The sequence below is a fragment of the Physeter macrocephalus genome, chromosome 21 (genome assembly GCF_002837175.3).
Source record: "Physeter macrocephalus isolate SW-GA chromosome 21, ASM283717v5, whole genome shotgun sequence".
Lineage (NCBI taxonomy): Eukaryota > Metazoa > Chordata > Mammalia > Artiodactyla > Physeteridae > Physeter > Physeter macrocephalus.
The window spans coordinates 55,910,173-55,931,736 of record NC_041234.1 but is presented as its reverse complement, the minus strand read 5'-3'; the positions used below and the strand labels follow the sequence as shown (position 1 = coordinate 55,931,736).

Sequence of the window (21,564 nt, the reverse complement as noted above, 5' to 3'; positions counted from 1 at the left end):
TATGATTTAAGCAAAAAAATTTAAGAAGATACATTAAGATCAACTGTGGTTTCTCATACTTTGAAAAATACTTTCTCTTTTTTATAATACCTTTCTTCTGCCCCTTCATCTGGCCCTTTGGCTTCTCCTTTGAGAGAAATGTGCTTTTATTTCTTAATCATTCTAAGTAAAATGAAGGATCTAATATAGACTGTGGTTTTCACTCCAGAACATGTTTATTATTGGTGGTTGTGGTATACATAAGTATAAATTTCAGATGTCATTCCATATGATAACCCTAGGAATATCTTAACTATACTTGAAAGATTTAGTTTAAAATAGAGTCTTCTCCTACCCCTAACTAATAAAGATCAAACTAATTATGAATCTGAGACTGAAGACTTTAGATGAAGCACAAGTGTCACATTTATTAAAAAACAAAAAGACAGGAGAAAGGCACAAACATGGCCAATTTGATTTTGACCTTCAACTAATGACAGTTTAGGTAGAATGCCTTCATGCCAACTCCCTGGCACATTTCTCAATGAAAGTAGAAGATGGGATTATTCACACAGAATTAAATAGTTCCATGTCACAAATTAGCTACCTATTTCCAAGATATTCCCATCTATGTAGAGATGAAGCCAGTGGCTGTGGATTTTCTATTCTGTCCCTTGAGAGAGTCATATGGTTTTCCATTGAAGGATGAGGGCTAAGACCCTCCCACAGACCCCTGCTGTTCCCCTGAGCCACCAAAAGACCTCTATTAAATGGATGGTTTGGGACTACGAAGAGGTAACTGGCAGATTGAAGAGCAGTGTGTTTGTTTCATGATGATGCAAATCTCAGTCCCATTGTATTATGTAGTATTGTTACTCAGCCTGTGTGTTTAATAACACATTCTTCTTTGTAGGATTGTCATGTTATAGACACTCCTATGGACTTCAGCACTGTGAAAGAAACTTTGGAAGCAGGAAACTATGGTAGTCCTCTGGAATTTTATAAGGATGTTCGCCAAATATTCAGCAACTCCAAAGCTTATACCTCTAATAAAAAGTCAAGGGTATGAAAAAACCAATATTAGGTGTATTAATTACCTAAGTGTTTAGTTATATATATCAGGCAATTTTCTTTCACCAGTTTTAAAATTGCTACAAGTATGTACTACCATTCTGACATAGTTTCTAAAGTTTGATTCTCAGTACTTTCTCTGAAACAGTTTATTAAGTATGCACTAAAGATACATTTAGCATAGTCATTCTGAAATTAATCCCTCTTCCTTTCTCCTACCTGCCTCTTCTTTACTCTTAAGTAATACCTATATTTGCCAGAGAGAAGTCAAGGAAAGGAGTGGTAGAAATTTGAGTACTCTTTAATATGTCCAATAAATAATTTGATAAATAAAAGTGGTTGACAGGATTAATTGATATGAAATATTTAGATTAGCTCTGAATATTTATGTTCCCTTTATTATAACAAATTAGTGAACTATATTGGGAAATTATAACTGTTTATTCATACTCACATTTAATACTTTCTCTGTGTTTTGTCAGTACTTAAACATCTTGAGAACAAAAAAGTAATAATTTTTGTGTTTTCTAATCAGTAGTATCTGATTAACTTTTAAATCAATTGCACAGTAGGTATATACATGCTCACTCCACCTCATATGAAATGAATTTTCACTGATTTCTGTACACATAATTTTTCACACTTGATTTATTTTCTACATTTACATGTGTACTGATAAATGTTTGTATAATCTTTAAACAGTAGGTTTTATATTTTGAAGCCTTTTTAAAAATATATATTATGAACATTTTTCCATCTTATTATTGCTCTTTGAAAACAGAAGAGTAGGTGGTTTTGTGTTTTTTAACCAGCGTCCTGGTGCTAGAGATTTAGTTTGTTTTTAGTTTTTCACTTTAAATGGATAATGCTGTGGCTAACATCTTTAACATCCTTGAACGTAATTATTTTGTGTGTGTAATTCCCTGATATTTCCTTAGGATAAATTCCTAAAGATGAAATTATTAGCCAAAGGATGTATATATTTTAAGGTTTTTGGCAAATATTGCAGATTGTCCTTAGAATGTTGTTCAGGTTAAATTACCCACTGGCAATGTATAAGAATGTTTTTTCCTCCCCTTCCCAACATTGGATATTATTTTTTAAAAATCTTTATTAATTTGTAGGTGAAAATGGTATTTTGTTTTAATTCTTCAGGAAGAACTTTTCAAGTGTAAGAAGCACATATATTATGTCTGAAAGGATGATATTGATATTGTTCAGGCATTTTTATAACCTGTTGTTTTTATATAATTAAAGTAGTTGGTAAAACAAGACTAATTTCTACCTTTTCAGATCTATAGCATGACATTGCGATTATCTGCCTTATTTGAAAGTCATATTAAAAATATCATCTCTGAATATAAGTCAGCAATCCAGAGTCAGAAGAGGAGAAGGCCACGGTACAGAAAACGTCTAAGAAGCAGCAGCAGTTCATTATCTAGTAGCAGAGCTCCTAGGTATATTACATTGACATAGCAGTTTAGTTTTCAAAGCATATTGTATGTGTTACCTCACTTCTTAAAGTTTATTGACTACTTTGAGGGAATCCAAGAGATTTTGTTGTTGTTGTTAGAACTCTTATACCTGTGTAAAGGTGGAGCTGGTAACCCAAAGCTTTGTTTATATGGATTTTACTATACCAAAACCTTTTTTTTTTATTTTAATGATTGAAATTTAACTTTGTCCTATTACCAATTTGAATTATTTCACTTAAATTATATTGCATTTCTTCTTTGCTTAACTTAAGCATTTTATATCATACTGTCTATCATAATATATTGCTAATAGAAAAATTTGTTCATTATTATATATTTTTACTTATAGTCCAAAAGGGAAACAGAAACAAATGAAGTTACAGCCTAAAAATGACCAGAATACCTCAGTGTCTTATGCCAGGACTAGCTCTCCTTTCTCATCTCCTGGTAAATATGTCTTTTGTTTTTGGTGTTCTGTATTTTAGTTTAACTAAAGAATATAGAAGAGGCAGCATGGTTTATAATGCAAGGAGCAGTGGATTTGGATGTATCAATAGAAAAGTTGCATTTTATCCCCAGTTCTCTGTGGCCCTGGGTAAGACATTAGGTCATAGGACTTAGTTTCTTCATTTTTAAAGTGAGGGTGTTAAGACTAGATGAATTTTAAAGTCACTTAGTTTTAAAATTATGTGACTTTATGATTTTTAACATCTGTAATATCTCAGACCACTCATCTATAATATATTTGCCAACCTAAGAATGGAAGATTCATAATGTGGGGAGGTGGTTTCCTTGGACAAGTTTTTCTGACAAGCTGTGCTTGAAAGCTTAATGATGTAATAAAACATTTGTTCTCAGAATATTCATATTTTCTTTAAACAATTTGTAATTTTGATGTTAGAGTGAAATAACTGAGATATAGTTTTAAAAACAGCCTGTTTAATTTTTCTGAAAACATAATTATGTTAACATTACAATCTTTTTAAATATAAGTTTCAGATGCTGCTGAAGGGCTGTCACTGTATTTACTTGATGATGAACTGGATGGGCCGTTTTCTTCATCGAGCTTCAGTGGATATAGCCGAAGTGGAAATAGCCATGACCCAGGGAAAGCCAAATCATTTCGAAATAAAGTTTTGCCAATTAAACAAGGTACGAAATAAATATGGACAGGGCATTTATTCTTTGTTCCTTTATGATGGCAGACAAATCATTTAAAAGCTGATGTATTTAGGTAGTAAAAATTAGCATGTTCTTATATTTAATGAGGATTTCAATATTGTCAGACTTGAGTCAGATAGGATTTCATATGCAGATTTCCAAACATGTCTTAGTCTTTTAAAATAAAATTTAAAATGAGTAGGGAGAAAAAACTAAATGAAGAGATCTTTCCCCAAGCACGTAGAAACTAGACTGTTTGACACATTTAGGGTTTTTCATATTATTAAACCATATTAATAAGAAAGGAAAAAAATCCAAAATCACCTTTAAATAGGCCTCATATTTTTAAGGACTACCCCAATTTTACAAAAGGGTTTGTGTTGAAAAGTGAGCCTTCTTTCAGTCAACATCCACTTCTAAAACCTTCCTTTGGTTTTCCAATTATGTTACTCAGATATTCTCTTCCTTCGGGGGCCTGCTGTCTCAATAATTCAGGGGTTTTCGACTGTTCTACCTATTTCTGGGTAATCCAAAGAGGTACTTCAGAAATACTCAGAAGAGCTTTCTCCTTTCAACCAGAACAACTCTGTTTTTTATTTCGTGTGATGAGCTTTCATATAACTTTTATTTGAAGAATAATTTTCACTGCTTAAAAAGAAATCACTGACCTAATAATTCATTATCAGGTACATCCATTTTGGACCATGTCTGAGGGCATCGGTTATAAATACTGGAAGGTTATTGTTGTTATGCAGACTTTCTTCTTATACTTAGTCCTATGTTACGGACCCTGAGCATGTTCAAAGAAAGTTCTAATATGTTCATCTATTTGAAGTTTGTGAAGAATGGTTAATATGCTTTTATAAATATCTTTATTGGAATATATATTTCTATTTTATATACATTTTAATGAAAGATTAAGTAGCTTATCCATTGTTATTGAAGTATCAAATAACTTAAAAATAGATGTTCTGAAGATATATTTTATATCAGTTATGTGAGAAATATTGAAACTTCAGATTACTTTAAAATAATTTGTGCCTTTATTTTTCCAATTTATATCTTTACCCTCTCCTCTGATCCTGCTGCACATTGCATACTCATGGCACTTCTCTTTTTGCCCTTTCCTTCACTGTCAAGCTTTTAGAAAGAATACCTTATACTTCCTACCTCTATTTTCTTTCCATCTAAACATTCCTTTATGCTTTGTAGTCTGACCTCTGCCCATACCACTCTCCAAAAGCTTTTCTCCCCATTATCACCAGTAATCTTCAGTGACCAACCAGTGTCCTTTTCTTAGTCCCCATCTCCTCAATCTCTCTATATCGTTGCATGCTATTGACTACACCCTCTAGGAACTCCACTGCCTGGCTTCTATACTCTACTGATCCTATATCTCTGTTTCTCCTATATTTCTATATTTTGTCTTTTCTTTGGCCTTTCATGCCTCCTATTTGCAGTTTCTCACTTTTTTTGTCTTCTACAAATAAAGGAATTTAATACCTACATCTATCATCTTTATGCTGATGACTCCAAATTCATATATCTAGCCCTAACATCTCTTTATTCTGCCAGTCTCATTTCCAGTACTTCTTAAAAAAATTTCCCTTGAGTGCTTATCATCCATTTTTATGTTTCAAGCTTGCTTCTTTTTTTGCACTCACTATTTTAGTTAATGGCACCATCATCTTCTGAGTCATCCAACTTAAAATCTTACAGTGTTCTTTGACTCACCTTTTATCCCTCATAAGTGTCAGTTGCTAAGTTTTGTGAATTCTACAACTTTTTAGTATCACTCAAATCTCTTGCTACAGTTTGTATTGCTATCCCCATAGTCTCTAGCCTAGTATAGTAGTCAACATGGGCTGTCACAGCAAGATACCACAGATTGACTTAAACAAAAGATATTCATTTTTTAGCAGCTATATTGAGATACCACTTGACATATAAAAATTGTATATATTTAAAGTGTACAATTTGATATTTTGATATACATATACACCATGAAATGGTCACCACAATCAAACTAATTAACATATCCATCACCTCTACATAGTTACCGAGTGTGTGTGTGTGTGTGTGTGTGTGTGTGTGTGTGTGTGTGTTGAGGAGATTTAAGGTCTATCCTCTTAGCAAATTTCAGGTATACAATACAGTATTGTTAACTGTAGTCACCATGCTGTACATTTGATATCCGGAATAACTGAATCTTTGTACCCTTTAACCAACACCTCCCCATTTTTCCTCCCTCCAGCCCCTGGCAACCTCCATCCTACTCTCTCCCTCTATGAGTATGACTGTTTTAGATTATAGATATAAGTGATATCATGAAATATTTCTCTTTCTGTATCTTGCATATTTTGCTTAGCATAATGTCCTCCAGCTCCATGCATGTTGTCGTAAATGGCAATATTTCCTTTTTTTATCCATTCATCTGTAGAAAGACATACAGGTTGTTTCCATGTTTTGGCTGTTGTGAATAATGCTACACTGAACATGGGAATACAGATATCTCTTCAAGATGCTGATTTCAATTTCTTTGGGTATATATCCAGAAGTGGGTTTGCTGGATCAAATGGTAGTTCTATTTTTAGTTTTTTTTAGGGAAACTCTGTGCTGATTTCCATAATGGCTGTGCTAATTTACTTTCTCACCAACAGTGTACAAGGGTTCCCTTTTATCCACATCCTCGCCAACACTTGTTATCTTTTATCTTTTTGATATTAGCCACCCTAACAGGTGTGAGGTGATATCTGATTGTGGTTTTGATTTACATTTCCCTGATGATTAGAGATGTTGAGCACCTTTTCATATACCTACTACAGACATTTATTTTCTCACAGTTCTGGAGGCTCAAAATCCAAGATCAAGGTGCCAGCAGGGTTGGTGTCTGGTAAGGGCTTTCTTCCTGGCTTGCTCATGGCTACCTTCTCCCTGTGTCCTCGTGTGAGTTTTTTCTTTGCATACACAGACAGGGAGAACAAGTGAGCACTGGTGTGTCTTTCTCTTATAAGGAAACAGGCAAGTCCTGGTGCATTAGGGCCCACTTACCCTTATGATTTCATTTAGTTTTAATTATTTCCTTAAAGGCTCTACATACAGTCATATTGGGGGTTAGGGCTTCAACATATGTATTTGGCGGGGGTGTGTGGCACACAAAACTCAGTCCATAACACCTAGACTATTAGACTAATCTTGTAATTGTGGTTACCATACAACCCTACTCTTTGCTCTCTCCAATTTTTCCAGTCCACTCTCCTGTTTTCCTCCTACCTCGCTTATCTTTGCCAATTGTTCTTTATCTTTAAATGTTGGAATATACCAAGTCTCAGTCCTCAGCCACCTTCTCTCTCTTTACTTGCTCTCTCAGTGAGCTTTCTTATTTCTCTTTACCCTAAATGTTATCTCTTTACTGAAATTTTCCAAAATTATATCTCCAACTCTATCCAAGTCTCCCCTGAGTTCTGGACTGGTATATCCACTTGCTTTTTTTCTTTTTCTTTTTAAAATGTCTTGACTTGGATTTCTAGTAGTATTTATATCTGGAATCTTGATTTTTTCTTTCCACCAGATTGCCCAAACCAATTGTCCTTCATTGTTCTCCAACCTAGCAAAATATCTCTACCATTCACCAACTTTCTCAGGCATAAAACCTAGGAGTTGATCTTTATTTTGTGCTTAACACTTGACATCCAATCCATCAGCAATTTCTGTCACTTTGAACTTTAAAGGTTGGTTCTGGTAGCTCCCCCGGAAGGAAATATTCTAAATCTAATCACTTATCATCACCTCTATTGATACATCTCTCATCATCTCTTACCTAGACCATTGCAATGTACTCCCAACTGATCTCTGCTTTCAATCTTGCCCCTCCTATATTCCATTCTCTATACAGCAACCATAGCACTCTTAAAAATGTAAATCAGATCCTGTCATTCTCTAGCTTTAAAACTCTCCACTGGCAGTCATCTCCTACTACTTATTTTTCTCTTCTACTCTAATTTTACTGGGTTCCTGTTTCCTTCAGTGGAATGTTCTTTCCCCAGATCTCACTTCATTCAGTTCTTTTCTCAAATACTGCCTCAGCAGAAAAGTCTTCCCTATCTAATATACCCCCCATACATACATTCACATTCTTTTTTTTACCCACTTTTCTTTTTCTTTATAACCTATATTAGTACTTGAAGTTATATTATCTATTTGTTTACTTCATTGTCTATCAGGGTTTCCACACTAAAATATAAATTCAGAGATCATCACTTGTCTCATCATTGCCATATTCCAAAGTCCATACAATGTCTGGCAGATAGTAGGTAATCAATAATATTTGTTGAATGAGTGAATAAAATTATTCTGATACATGTTCCCAGATTATTCCTTCTAGATTTCAAGCCCTTAAAATTTCTACCTAGCTACCTCACCACCCATCATCCCTCCACACTCCCCCGATCCCCTGCAAAAAGCAATCAGATAAAAATTAAAACCTTAGTATCTTTCATTTCAAACAGATTTAAATTCATACTCCAGCACTCTCCATGATTTTACCCCATCTATCTTTGGGCACCAAATATATTTTGATATACTTTTTATTTTACTTTTGAACCTAAATAACCATCTTATCAGTGTCAAAGGTTAACTTTAAAAAATTATTCATCTTGATTTAGATCACTTCCTTGATGGACCTCTTACAAATGGTGATGGCAGAGAGCCCCGGGCAGGAATCAAGAGAAAACTACTTAGTGCATCAGAAGAAGATGAGAGCATGGGAAGAGAAGAGAAAGAGAAAAAAGAAACAAAAGAGAAATCACATTTATCTTCCTCAGAGAGTGGAGAGTTAGGATCCAGTTTAAGTTCTGAAAGTACCTGTGGTTCTGATTCTGACTCTGAATCAACTTCCAGAACAGATCAAGATTACGTAGATGGAGACCATGACTATAGCAAATTCATACAAACTAGGCCTAAAAGAAAACTCAGAAAGCAATATGCCAATGGAAAAAGAAACTGGAAGACGAGAGGCACGGGAGGAAGAGGCAGATGGGGCAGATGGGGTAGATGGAGTAGAGGAGGCAGAGGAAGAGGAGGCAGGGGACGAGGCAGTCGAGGAAGAGGTGGAGGTGGCACGAGAGGGAGAGGGAGAGGGAGAGGAGGAAGAGGTGCTTCTAGAGGAGCCACCAGAGCCAAACGTGCACGTATTGCAGATGATGAATTTGATACTATGTTTTCAGGACGTTTCAGTAGACTGCCTCGAATTAAAACAAGAAACCAAGGCAGGAGGACTGTTTTATATAATGATGATTCTGATAATGACAATTTTGTGTCCACTGAAGATCCTCTAAATCTTGGTACATCCAGATCAGGCAGAGTCCGTAAAATGACAGAAAAAGCCAGGGTTAGCCATCTCATGGGATGGAATTATTAACAGTTAATAAATTTAGAATAATTTAAAAAGTTTAATGGCCTTCTACTGCAGGGAATTTACCAGGAAATCTACAAAGCAAGTTGTGTGGGGACTTCTGCTTCCTTTCACATTGGTGCTTTTTCCATTATGCCAGTATACATTTGTTTCAAGACTTTTGATCTCCACACTTCATTTGTTCAAACAAGCCTTACTCATTAGGCCTTAAATTTTAAAAAATTCTATACACACACACACACACACACACACACACACACACACACACCACAGACACACTACAGATTTACTACATGAAGGGAGCATTCAGCTTCTTAAGAGTAGCATGACATTTTTATCTCAATGGAATATCCCTCTTTTGCTTTTGTATCACAGAAGTATAGCACCTTCTTACAGAGTTTTATATAGTTTGTTTTTGCCATTTTGATTCCTGTACCAGTAATAATAACTTTTGCACAATACACCAATCCTAAAGGCAGCTATTAAATGTTTACAGTTTCTATATTGTAAGAACGATCTGGATTATTTTACTCTTCCCAGGCCAAACTTTCATGAATTGTACTGAACTGAAGTATATATTTATACTACAGTTTTTTTGGGGGGTGGGGGGTTCTTAATATGCTTTTCATTGATTTGCTTAATTCATGTTAAAGGTGAGAAAGGGTTGGTGCCTTGTAAATATGTAGCAAATCTTTGTGGTGTGTCCTGATGTGTGCATTAACTTTATTAAAAAAGTAATACTTGAGGTATCAATCTAGACAAGGTGCCAAATGCAAAAGTTTCTTGCATCCATTTTCTTTTTCCTATTATATTTTATTGCATTAATAGAACTTGTGTAGCTTAAAAAATAACTTAAACATTTGAAAAATCCTCATCCACAAAGAATAACTTAATAGTAGCTCAGCTACCTCTATTAACTACAACTACTGGAAACATTAAGAAAAATAGATGCTGTTATTCATTACTAAGGAGAAATAGAACAAGCTTGGTAGGAATGAATACTCATAAGTTATAAGCTGAGAGGTTGTTAATAATTGTATTGGGTCTCAAATTAATAGTTGTAATTAGCAAACTTTCTTTAGTACGCTCTACCTTATTAGGCTTTTCTTAGAACATATTTGTATAAGTAGACTTGATCTACTACTTATATATCTCTGCTACCACTTACTATTTCACAGCTGTGGGTGACTAGTTTTGAATTTTAAAATGTAACACAGCACCTAGTTTGAGTTGGAATGTTTTGGCTAGCTAATATTTTGAATCAACTTTAATAGGTTTCTGCTCATACCATTCCAAAGGGTTCTTCTGTGATAATCTTTCAGAATAGAACCTGGTTGCACTGCACACTGATATTTTGAGTCATTATTTTATAGATTAAAAAAACTTTAAACCGTATGGTCTTGTTTACAGCAGTAGAGTGCACATGGTTCCATAAGTGAGCTTGAGTTCCAAGATCAATTTTACTCCTCAAATTTGAGAGATTGCAAATTCGCTAATTCATTAGATTCTTAGATTTTTGAGGTGAGAAGGATAATATTGATCTCTGTTTTTGTAGCATCCGATTTGTTGCTCAGAGATCAGACTTGTGGGATAAAAGAAACGTTTAATGTATGCTTAGTAATCCCAGGATATTTCCTAAGCTAATGTATTTGTCTCATGCTTTCAATCATTTCATGCATCTGAAAATCCTTAAGTGCAGAGGAAGGAGTACACACATAACTTTGCTTTTTTGGTTGGGTTGGGTGGGGGTTATTCTCCGACTAACATCTTTAAGCAGTTTTCACTTGCAGTAGAAATGATGTTCAGGCTTTAAGAAAGTATTGTGAATTATTAATGGAACTAACTTCTGTTACTGGACAGTAGATCAAGCTGATTTTTTTGTTGTTGTAGTCTACTTTTCACTAAACCAAAATTACTTCTGGTTGTAACTCAGCTGCCACTTTTAACCATAATATAGATTCAAAAACATTTATGTTTAAAACTCTACATTTGATTTTTGCTAAAATGTACTATTTTAGTTATTCATATCTTAGACATTTAGACTAAATTTGTGCCTGTGTTTTCCTGGAATCGATAACACTTTGGCCTACCCTATTCAAAGTAACATAGTTACTTAAATTCATGGATATACTCAAATGTGTATCATGTGTATCGTTTTAGTGTGAAAAAAATTTTTTGACATTCTTCTATGAAGAGCCGACCTCTTGAAATGTAGAAGAATTGCCATTTGTGTGATTTAGCTATCTCAAGCTTTATTTATAATTTATTTTGAAAAATAAAAATGGCACATTTATTTCCCAAACGTCAAGATTTTCTAGGTTTAGATAATTAGAATAATAAGGCTGAAGACATTTTTAAGCATATTTTATATGTAGTGAGATACTGTGAAAATACTAGTGAACAGCATTTTGCTGTAATATTGATTTCAGTTATTAGGATTTAAAGTTAGTCACCAGGGTATGTTAGATGAGCATAGTTATCATTTATTACAAAACAAACAGATTGTTTTCTGTTTGCATGCAAATTATTTTAATAAGTGTGAAAATAAAAGTTTGGAAGACAGTATTTTTACTTTTATATCTGGACTCCCTCCCCCCCATTTATACTTTGCTTTTTTTTGTAATACCACCTCCTGTGAATGTGTTGTAATTTATATCGCATTGATATTTTATCACTTAAATTTTTTAGAGGTCCTTAAAACCTAAATAAGATCTGGGTTTAGCCATAGCAAAGCAAGTAGGAAATGAGCTAAGAATTTTGAAGAAAAGTCTAAATCTTAAATGAATTGCTAAGAAAAAAACAGTTACATTTAGGCCCATGAGACCATATACATGTACAAGCCTATTCCTATGCTAGATATTAACAGTCATTGAATTGTAATATTTCTCATGAATGCTAATAATGTTTTAATTCCCAGCTTTAAGATCCTAGCATGTGTATCTGTTTATGAAAACAGAATTGTGTGTTTCTTCTATGGCTTGCTGTGTGTATCTCTTCCAGCAATAGGATGCTCTCCAAAACATTCACTAGCCTATTAATGTAATGACTAGATACGTTTGTGTGTGTGCACGCGTGCGCTTACGCCCGCGTGCACACACACACACATGCATAGGTCTATATGTAGATTTTTTTCCCCAACTTGACACGCTTTATCTCAGACAATAAAAAAAAGTTTGTATGGAAGACAGCTGTTTTCACTGTCTACCAATTTATTGCCTCTGTTGTAAAGCGCTTAGCCTGTATATATACTGCTTGATCATCCATATCATTATGCCTTCTAGATAAACAATCTAGGTTTTGTCATGTACATGTGTCCTATTTTTTTTAATCTAATTTGCCCTTCTTTCATGTGTTTCTGTGTCTGTTTCCCTTCCCAGAGATCAGGCTTGTGCTGGAATTCTTCCATACAGCACTTTGTTTCACCCAGAGGCTAAGAAACTGAGTAAAATTAATAAATCTTATTCTGCACAACTGTGTGCTCAGATACCTAACTCAGCCTTCCAGTACTTTGAAGTAAATTTGAGTCATTTATCTTTGTTGTTGTTTTTGTTGTAATCCTAGGTTGTCATCAGACAATAACAGAATGATTAAAAGAGAAAGATGTGAATGCTACTTCTAGCTTTTTGATAAAAACTTTTTTGAGCATTTTTCAAAATTTATATGTTGTGGTAGTGATAAAATTAAACACCTTATTGCTCATATATCTCGGGAATTATTTTATGCACATTTACCAACTGGTACTTATCTTTAAAGTTGGAATTTTCTTTTTTTTTAAGCTGGAATTTTCACATCCACAAAAAGACTTACATCCTGTATAATTTTCAGTATACTTTGATATCCAGCCTTTTAAACAATTACCAACATTTCAAGTTCTGAAATAAATAGTTTACTTCTGGGGGAAGGAATGGAACTTTCAACATTTAAAGTTCATTGTTTTAAATGTTAACTCCATCTCCAACATCTTTGTGTTACATGAGAGTTTATGAAAGTTATATTGAAAATATAATATGCTAACATGGTTTTTTAAGGCTTATTTTAAAAAATAGTGTGAAAATATTTTCATGCTTTTTTGCTTTTCACCTCTCAGTAGTTTCTTTACCAAGTTTAATTTACCAAATTTAACAAGTTTTGATTAAATTCTAATTATGAGGTTAAATTATTTTCATGGTGCTATATTTTGTATAATATGGATTGCCCTCAAATTTTTTTGACATTTATTTCTTATATAGTCTTATCCTTGATTATTTCCTTTTCCATCATTTCTCTCCTGCTTGCTTTTATCCTCTTTTCTCTTTCTGCAATGAAGAGTGCACCTAATTTAGCAAACTTCAACAAGACTGGCAATTTATGATTCATTGATGGAAGAAGTACAGTAGAAAGGCCCTGCAGTTTAGAGTTAAGGTGTGTTTGTTTATTTATATGTATGCCCATTTGTTATTCTTATACCTATCTTAATTAAATTTAGAATATGAGACTTTGACATAAAAGCATTGTAAGTATTTTCTAAAAAATAAAACTATTGATACATATTAAAATCGCCATTGGTAATTGACTTTTAAAATCACATACAAAAATATTTAGAAACACAGTTGGGAAATGTCTTTTTACATATATCACCAGATACACATTAGGCAGTACTACAAATGTTAATTCTTTAAACAATACTGTGGTGATGGCAATCAGTAATTTATTTCTTTGTCCTGTAACTTATCATCCTTGTCTTCTGTAATCCCTTACAAAGTATTAACAAAACTGTACTTTATGTTTGTTCTTAGTACCCATAAATTTTAAGGTGGAAAATCATTCAGTTAATAGTTGATGTGATATTGTATATGGACAAAATGTCCATTAAACTAAAATTCAGTAAAGAAAGGTAAACTAAACTGGCTTGGTTTATAAAATATGTTTTATTTGGCAGTTATTAGTCATTATAAGCAATTATCTTCAAAGAAAAGAAACTGAACTAATTTGTTGCCATTCTTTATGGGATGTTTACAATAAAATTCCAAGTTGTTTGGAATCAATTGCACTCTTGCTGCTTTGTGCCTCAACTCAGGTACTGGAGATAAATTAACAAAAAGAAAGAAATATGGAGTTACCTTTCCATTATCCAGCTTCAGAGACTGTAACATGTAACTCTTAGGCCTTTCCTTTCTTGTCTTTTGTCATATAATATTCTATTATTGTTATTATTTTAATTAGAGATACTAGGGCTCTTCTTCCTATCAAAGAAAATTAAGGTGTTTTTTTTCCCTAGTTATTGCAGATATTCTTTGGGTCACTTTTAGGTAAAAATATGTTAGCATTTTAAATGTGGGCTGCTTGGTGCATTAAAAAACAGCCTGCAAAGCTTTATTCAACATTTTGTTTTGTAGAGAGAGCTGTTTGAAATGAATAGATTTCTAATGTGTTTATAGCTTATAAGTTTTAACAGCTGAGCTATGAATCTCTGGCATTCTTATTTATAGTAAAATTGCCCACAGAGGCTTAATTATATTATAAATGGTGCTTTAATTCAATGTAAATGAAGAAGGGAGAGAACTAAGGTGAGAGGTAACTTTTAAGCCAGGAACTGAAGGCCCTAACAAGAACATCCCACTTATGCAACTAAATAGTTGCTGAGAATTTTCTTCCCAGTGGTCAGAACTCCATTCGGTTCAAGGTAAGTAAGCTGGCTAAAGACCCAACTGTATGTTTCATACATATACTGTCTGTTTTGTGTATTTAGAATTAAGAAGTAAGGTATTTAGCAAAAATATCACCTTTGCCTTCTGGCATCATATCCTATGGCTATGAAAGTAGTCCACATTTTTGCAATATTTGGAGATTTAAGTGGAGATGCATTGTTTGGTATTTGTGTATAGTTTCTTGATTGGTTAAAGATAGCCCTCTTTAAAGATATAAAAGTGTACATTAAAAATTATTAATTAGCAGGCTCTGATGTTTTCTGACTTCACCTGAAAGTTTTTTTAAGATAGAAAAAGTAAAGAATTTTTATAACAAAATATTACAGCAGTATTCAGAAGAAGATCCATTTTTCTTTCTAGTTGGGAACGTCAAGGACAGAGTTCTCTCTACCCTCTTCCTCAGTTATATGCCCCTGACAATTTAAAGCTACTTTCCAAAAATGCACAACATAAATTGAAACCAATATATTGAGGCTGTGAGTTGGTTTTCTTTGGATATTTAAGCCCGTACACCTAAGTTGCTTTCTTAGGTCTTTTATATAAATAATTAAATGATTTTTTTAATGCTACAGATTGCTGGTAAACCAAATACAACATTAAATGAAATGAACTTTTTATGGTGTCAGTGTTTTCTTGAAGTTTTGAAGAAACATTTTTTCTTCTTTCCTTTCTTGGTAACTTTAGTATGTTTTTCCTTTACCAGCTGTGGCAATTGCCTTAATAAAGTTACCTCTTATCTGTCGATTACAAACATCTAAGAGATAATTCTGTTATTAATTATTAACAAATTAAATCTTAATTTGACATTGGAGAACTTTTAAAAACAACTTTCTGAAGCTAGTATCCTTTCATTAATTTGTAAATTTTGTATAGTCAGATTACCTGCTCAGCATCTTTATGATTCTCTTCAGAGAATAAGTTTTATAGTAAATATATGAAGAAATCAAAACATTTTAAATTGCTTGATTTAGGTTACTAATATTACTTGGTGGGATTTATTCATTTTTAGGAATTTTTTTGTGATTGATTTTTGTCATGCTACAGTTCTAAGTAGTGTTTGCGTAGCAACATGTTAACTTATATTTGGAATTTTGTTTATTATGTCAAGTAATTTAAGGCAGTAAAACTGTCTGAAGATGATTCTTTTTTTTTTTCTTTTTAAAAAAGCTTAGAGGGGCTTCCCTGGTGGTGCAGTGGTTGAGAGTCCGCCAGCTGATGCAGGGGACACGGGTTTGTGCCCCGGTCCGGGAAGATCCCACATGCCATGGAGCGGCTGGGCCTGTGAGCCATGGCCGCTGAGCCTGTGCTCCACAATGGGAGAGCCCACAACAGTGAGAGGCCCACGTACCGCAAAAAAAAAAAAAAAAAAAAAAAAAAAAAGCTTAGCATATCATGTTAAAATGAAATTTTCAGCCCAAATTATAAATAGCTCATTTTTTAGGGGATTTTTTGTTATGATGGGTATTGTTCATCTGAAACATTAATAATGAAATACTGGTGGTTCTGAATTGTTTCTATTTGTTAAACTTTAATTTACAAATTATAGCAAACCTTGTATACAATAACATAAGTGTTAATTTTGTCTAGTGTGGTCCTATGGAGCAGAACATATCATTTGCTTGATCATAGTCACATTGCCTTTCAGTTTTGAAGGTTGCTGTTCATTTTTGTTGTAATTGTGTTGAGTAGTTATCATGATACAGGAAAATAGTTATTAAGGCAAAATAGTAGTTCAAGTATATGGTAGATATATTTTTACTCTCCAGTTGCCTCAAAAATATGACCGGTGAATACAATAAGTTTTCAATACTGTCAAAATATTAATCTTTTATTGCTCTGCTTATAATTATTCAAGCAGAAATTTCCAGAGAACAATCTGAGATAATGAGTTACATTCTTTTTCCAGATACATACGGGGATCTCCTTCATAGAAGAAGATATTTACCACCAGGAATTTGTAGCCTATATTCTTTATATCAATGATAAAAGGTGGCTAAAGGAAGACTAGTCTATTTCTTCTCAGATTTGTTTATTTGTTCATTTTATTAATTCAGTCAACATTTATTAATTAATTTCAACATTTACTGAGTACTTGTTATGTGCCAAGCACTGTGATTTTTTTAAAGAGCTTTGCAGTTTACAAATTTCATCTTCAAATATATTCTCAAGCACCAGAATGACACTATCAGTCAATTCCATTTTTCAGATCAGAAAAAATGAGTTTCAGTGAAATCTAGTAATTTGCCAAACGTTACATGGCTAGTAAATAGAAAAGCCTTGATTCATCCAGAATATCTGCTTCCAGGTTTCTAGTCTTAGCTTTTATATCTTATTAATGGGGTGATATTTGGTTCCATTTTCCTTTTTTCCATTGTCCATGAAAAGAAGACTCCAAAATCATGCAATAAGTACTTTGAAGATCACATTTCTTTTTGCTTATATCTAAGATCATTTAATAAAGAGGACATTATGATGTGGGTCTTTATGCCTCTTAGTACTTTTTGGAGGTGGTTAGTTAGGAACTAAAAGTTTTAAAGATATCAGATTTGTAAGTAGAAAAATTAATGGAACGCTTATTTATTTATTTATTTTTGACTGTGTTGGGTCTTCGTTTCTGCGTGAGGGCCCTCTCCAGTTGTGGCAAGCGGGGGCCACTTTTCATTGTGGTGCATGGGCCTCTCACTATTGCAGCCTCTCTTGTTGCGGAGCACAGGCTCCAGACGTGCAGGCTTAGTAGCTGTGGCTCACGGGCCTAGTTGCTCCGCAGCATGTGGGATCCTCCCAGACCAGGAGTCAAACCCGTGTCCCCTGCATTAGCAGGCAGATTCTCAACCACTGCACCACCAGGGAAGCCCAGAATGGAACTCTTAAAGTACATATCTTATGCAAAATTACACAAAGATAAATATCCAAGAAAAATGTAGCAAATTTACTTATATCTTTTTTTTTTTTCGGTGTGCGGGCCTCTCACTATTGTGGCCTCTCCCATTGTGGATCACAGGCTCCGGACACGCAGGCTCAATGGCCATGGCTCACGGGCCTAGCCGCTCCGTGGCATGTGGGATCTTCCCGGACCGGGGCACAACCCATGTACCCTGCATCGGCAGGCGGACTCTCAAGCACTGTGCCACCAGGGAAGCCCTACTTATATCTTAGTTTGAGCATTAATTCTGCTAATAATGTACACAAGTGTCCTTTACAGTGAATGATACAAAATTTATCAGTTACTGCTACCTTACACAATGTGTGCTCTTGCCAGCTGCAAAACCTAGAACTATTTTTCCCTTCTGAATTCAAATGGTTTTTAAGTACAGTTCTCAGAGGATATAGCAAGGTTCCTGGTTTAAGCCATGGTTTTAATTTAGTTTAGGGTTTTTGTTTTGGGCTTTTTGTTTGGTTGGTTTTTTACAGTCCTTGAATTACTTCTGTTTTACTCATTTAATTTGCCACTCTTCCCTTGCACCCTCATTTTTAAAAAAAATCCCTAAATCCAAAATATCTAGGGAAAATAGAGTGTTTCAAAAAGAAAGCATTTACTAACCTATCTTTCATATACCAATCCTTCTTTGGTATCATTTTAATGATTTGGATTTTTTTCCTAGGTAAGACTTTGGGGCAGAGATGGCATTTGGTGGGTTTCAAGTAGCCATATAAATATAGTCAAACTGAATTTGAACCCCTACTAACTTGAATTTTATAACAATTTTTATTTATTTTTATAACAATTCTGTTACAGTTTATGTGGTTATTAGGGGAAAAACTTCAAGTAATTTAACTCAGAACTAATGTCCTTTGTTACATGGTAGAGCTCCCCTCTTTATTCTTAAGTAATGGGATTTTGCAATGGGTTTTGAAAAGCCATTAGGACTGCCCAAGTTGCATTTGGTTCATGGCATTTACATTGGTCTGATTCATATTTCACAATGCCACATTTTCTCTTCTAACCACTTTCCACTCATTGTCATCCAAGGAAGAGAAATGTTGGTTTTTAACAGATTAACTGTTAAGTTCTTCTGTCAACAAAGATTGCTGTAAAAATCAAACAGAAAGGGAGTTGAAAATAGAGAATATTAATTTTCTCTGGGCTTGTTGCCTAATTTCTAGTAAGTCAATTCTGCTTTATTTTTGGCTTCAAAATAGGAGAGTTTATTTTTCTAGCTAGGTAGAGAAAGTCAGGTTTGGCTAACTGATTATACCTACACTAATCTTTGCTTATATTAGGAGAATATAACCTAGAAATCTGGCTTGGGGCCTTGTGCTGTGGTTATACACTATTCTGTGGCCTGGCCTGTATGCTTTACCTGTGTTTTGATGGAAGGAGTCTGACTCTAGAGTCAGGTACTATGGTTATGGTGGAGGGTAAGGGGAGAAAGGAAAGCTAAGGGGAAACTTTGATACCTCTCTAAGATCCATTTTAACTAGAGGAGAGAGAGGAATGGGGTTTGGAGGGTTAATGAGGAATGAAATCCTCTAGTGTTCAGGATTTGGGTGTCGATGCCTTCAAGCACAGCAGCCTCAGAAACATGTTAGGGGAAGTCTCACGTGATTTTTTTTTTGAGGGGATGGGCTATAAAGGGATTGTTTGTGATGGTGGGATTTTAATGTCAGAATTGATGGTATTAGTAATAATAGTTAGATTTCTTGAGAGCTCAGTGCTATTAGGAAGGTATTATTAGCCCTATTTTGCAGATGAGGAAACTGGTGTGTAGAAAAGCAAACAACTTGCCCAAGATCACGCTGCTAATAAATGGCAGGATTTACCCTCAGATCATTTTCCAAAGTCTGTATACTTAACTATTATTACACATGCCATTTCCCATTGGTCTAGTTTTAGCCTTAGATCTGTCAGAGACTTACTGAGTGGCTTTGGCCAATTCCCTTTTCTTCCTTGGTTTCTGCTGTCTTTAGCTATACAAGGCTGAAGTTGATCACTAAATGATTTCTAAAGTCCTTATGATTTTATTCTCTTAATTTTTTTGCATATCATTTATGCATCTTCCTAATCTCCAAAACATACTTTCATTGGAGTCTTGATTTTCTTAGAATCTTGATAAGCCTTATACTCTATGGATTAAAGTGATTCATTTGAAGACAAATATCCTATCTGAACTGCTTTCAGATGTTTCAATTTTCATAAAGGAAGGCTTGCAGAATGCAATTTAAGTGTAAAAAAGGAATTAGAAAGATTAACTTCTAGCCTGACAATGGGAGGAGCTCTTCTGACTCACTTCTCAGTGGAACTGGTGAAAACCTCTGGAAATGTAAAGACAAAAGGCAAATAGAAAACAAAACAAAACAAAAAAAGTCTGTTCAAGAAAATCTATGAAAATTCTGCAAGAAAGGTGAGAATCTATGGTATTTGAACCAAGACCAAGGCTGCTCTCTCCTTACCCCATCCAAGATCAGCAAGGCAGAGACTACTCTAGACTGCTACAGCCAAGAACAAAGGCTCCCTATCCCTCCAGATCCCAGGCTAAGGGCTTTCTTCCAGGTAGGAGCAGGATATCAGCATTTCTTATCCTTCCCCCAGCTATGTGTTAATGAGGCTAAGTCTCAATGAGGTTGACAGGTGGGGGCTCCCTTTTTCTGCCCAACCCCCTCTCATGGTATGGAGGTTCTGCTTTGGTAGTGTGGACTGAGAAGGCTGAGGCCCTGATCACTCTTGCCCCAGCTCATGATGTGGTTCTATGCCAGGAGAAGATCTCAGGCTGCTGTCCCTGCCCCCAACTGAGTGCTCAACTCCTAGAGTAGGGATCACTCAGAGGGAAGCTTGCCTTTGTCCCCACTACCAGCCTCAATGACCTGACTCAAGAGATTTTGCCTTGCAGGGAGAAACAGGCACAAAACAGTTTCCAGTAATAGCAGAATACACATTATTCTCAAGAGCACATGGGATATTCTTCAGAATATACTATATTCAAAGCCATAAGACAAGTTTTGATAAATTTAAAAGGATTAAATCATGCAAAGTATGTCCTCCTACTATAGTGGAATGAAATTGGAAGCAAACAACAGGAGGGAATTGGAAAATTTATGTGGAAGTCAGACAGTACTTAAATAACCAATAGATCAGGGAGGAAATCATAAGGGACATTAGAAAATACATTGATATGAGTAAAACTGAAACACAACATACCTAAACTTATGAGACCAGCAAAAGGAGTACTCAAAGGAAAACTTATAGTTGTAAATACCTATATAAAATGGAAGGGGGACTTCCCTAGTGGTCCAGTGGTTAAGACTCCGTGCTCCCAATGCAGGGGGCACGGATTCAATCCCTGGTTGGGGAACTAAGATCCCACATGCCACATGGTGTGCCCAAAAAAATAATAATTAAAAAAATGTAAGAAAGCTCTCAAATCAATAACCTAACCTTTCCCCTTAGGAAATTAGAAAAAGAAGAGCAACTAAACCCAAAGCAAAGAGGAGGAAGGACATGCTAAACATTAGAGTTGAAATAGAGAATAAAAAAACAATAGAGAATATTAAACAAAAAATCGACTCTATGAAGGGATCAACAAAAGTGACAAACCTTTAGCTATGCTAAGAAAAAATAAGACTCAGATTACTAAAATCAAGCGTGTAAGAGAAGACATCACCTCCTACCTTAAGGAAATCAAAAGGATTATTAGGGAATACTATGAACAATGGTGTATTATTCTGCTATGTCTGCCATAACAAAATACCACAGACCATGTGGTTTAAACAACAAATTTCACAGCTGCAGAGACTAGAAGACCAAAGTGCTGGCAGAGGTAGTTTATTCTGAGGCCTCTCT

At 34.6% G+C, this 21,564-nt stretch overlaps 1 protein-coding gene across 1 annotated transcript in view; it reads left to right on the top strand.

Annotated features, from left to right (window-relative positions):
• The window catches only part of BRWD3 (bromodomain and WD repeat domain containing 3), a 122,762-nt gene extending 108,751 nt beyond the window's left edge, over positions 1-14,011 (top strand). Inside the window, exons 37-41 of the mRNA XM_024129476.3 lie at positions 893-1,042; positions 2,344-2,507; positions 2,875-2,972; positions 3,519-3,677; positions 8,351-14,011. Of these exons, the coding sequence (XP_023985244.1) occupies positions 893-1,042; positions 2,344-2,507; positions 2,875-2,972; positions 3,519-3,677; positions 8,351-9,105 (1,326 nt within the window). The 3' untranslated portion in view covers positions 9,106-14,011. The remainder of the gene's footprint in view (positions 1-892; positions 1,043-2,343; positions 2,508-2,874; positions 2,973-3,518; positions 3,678-8,350) is intronic.
• The last annotated feature ends 7,553 nt before the right edge of the window (positions 14,012-21,564 follow it).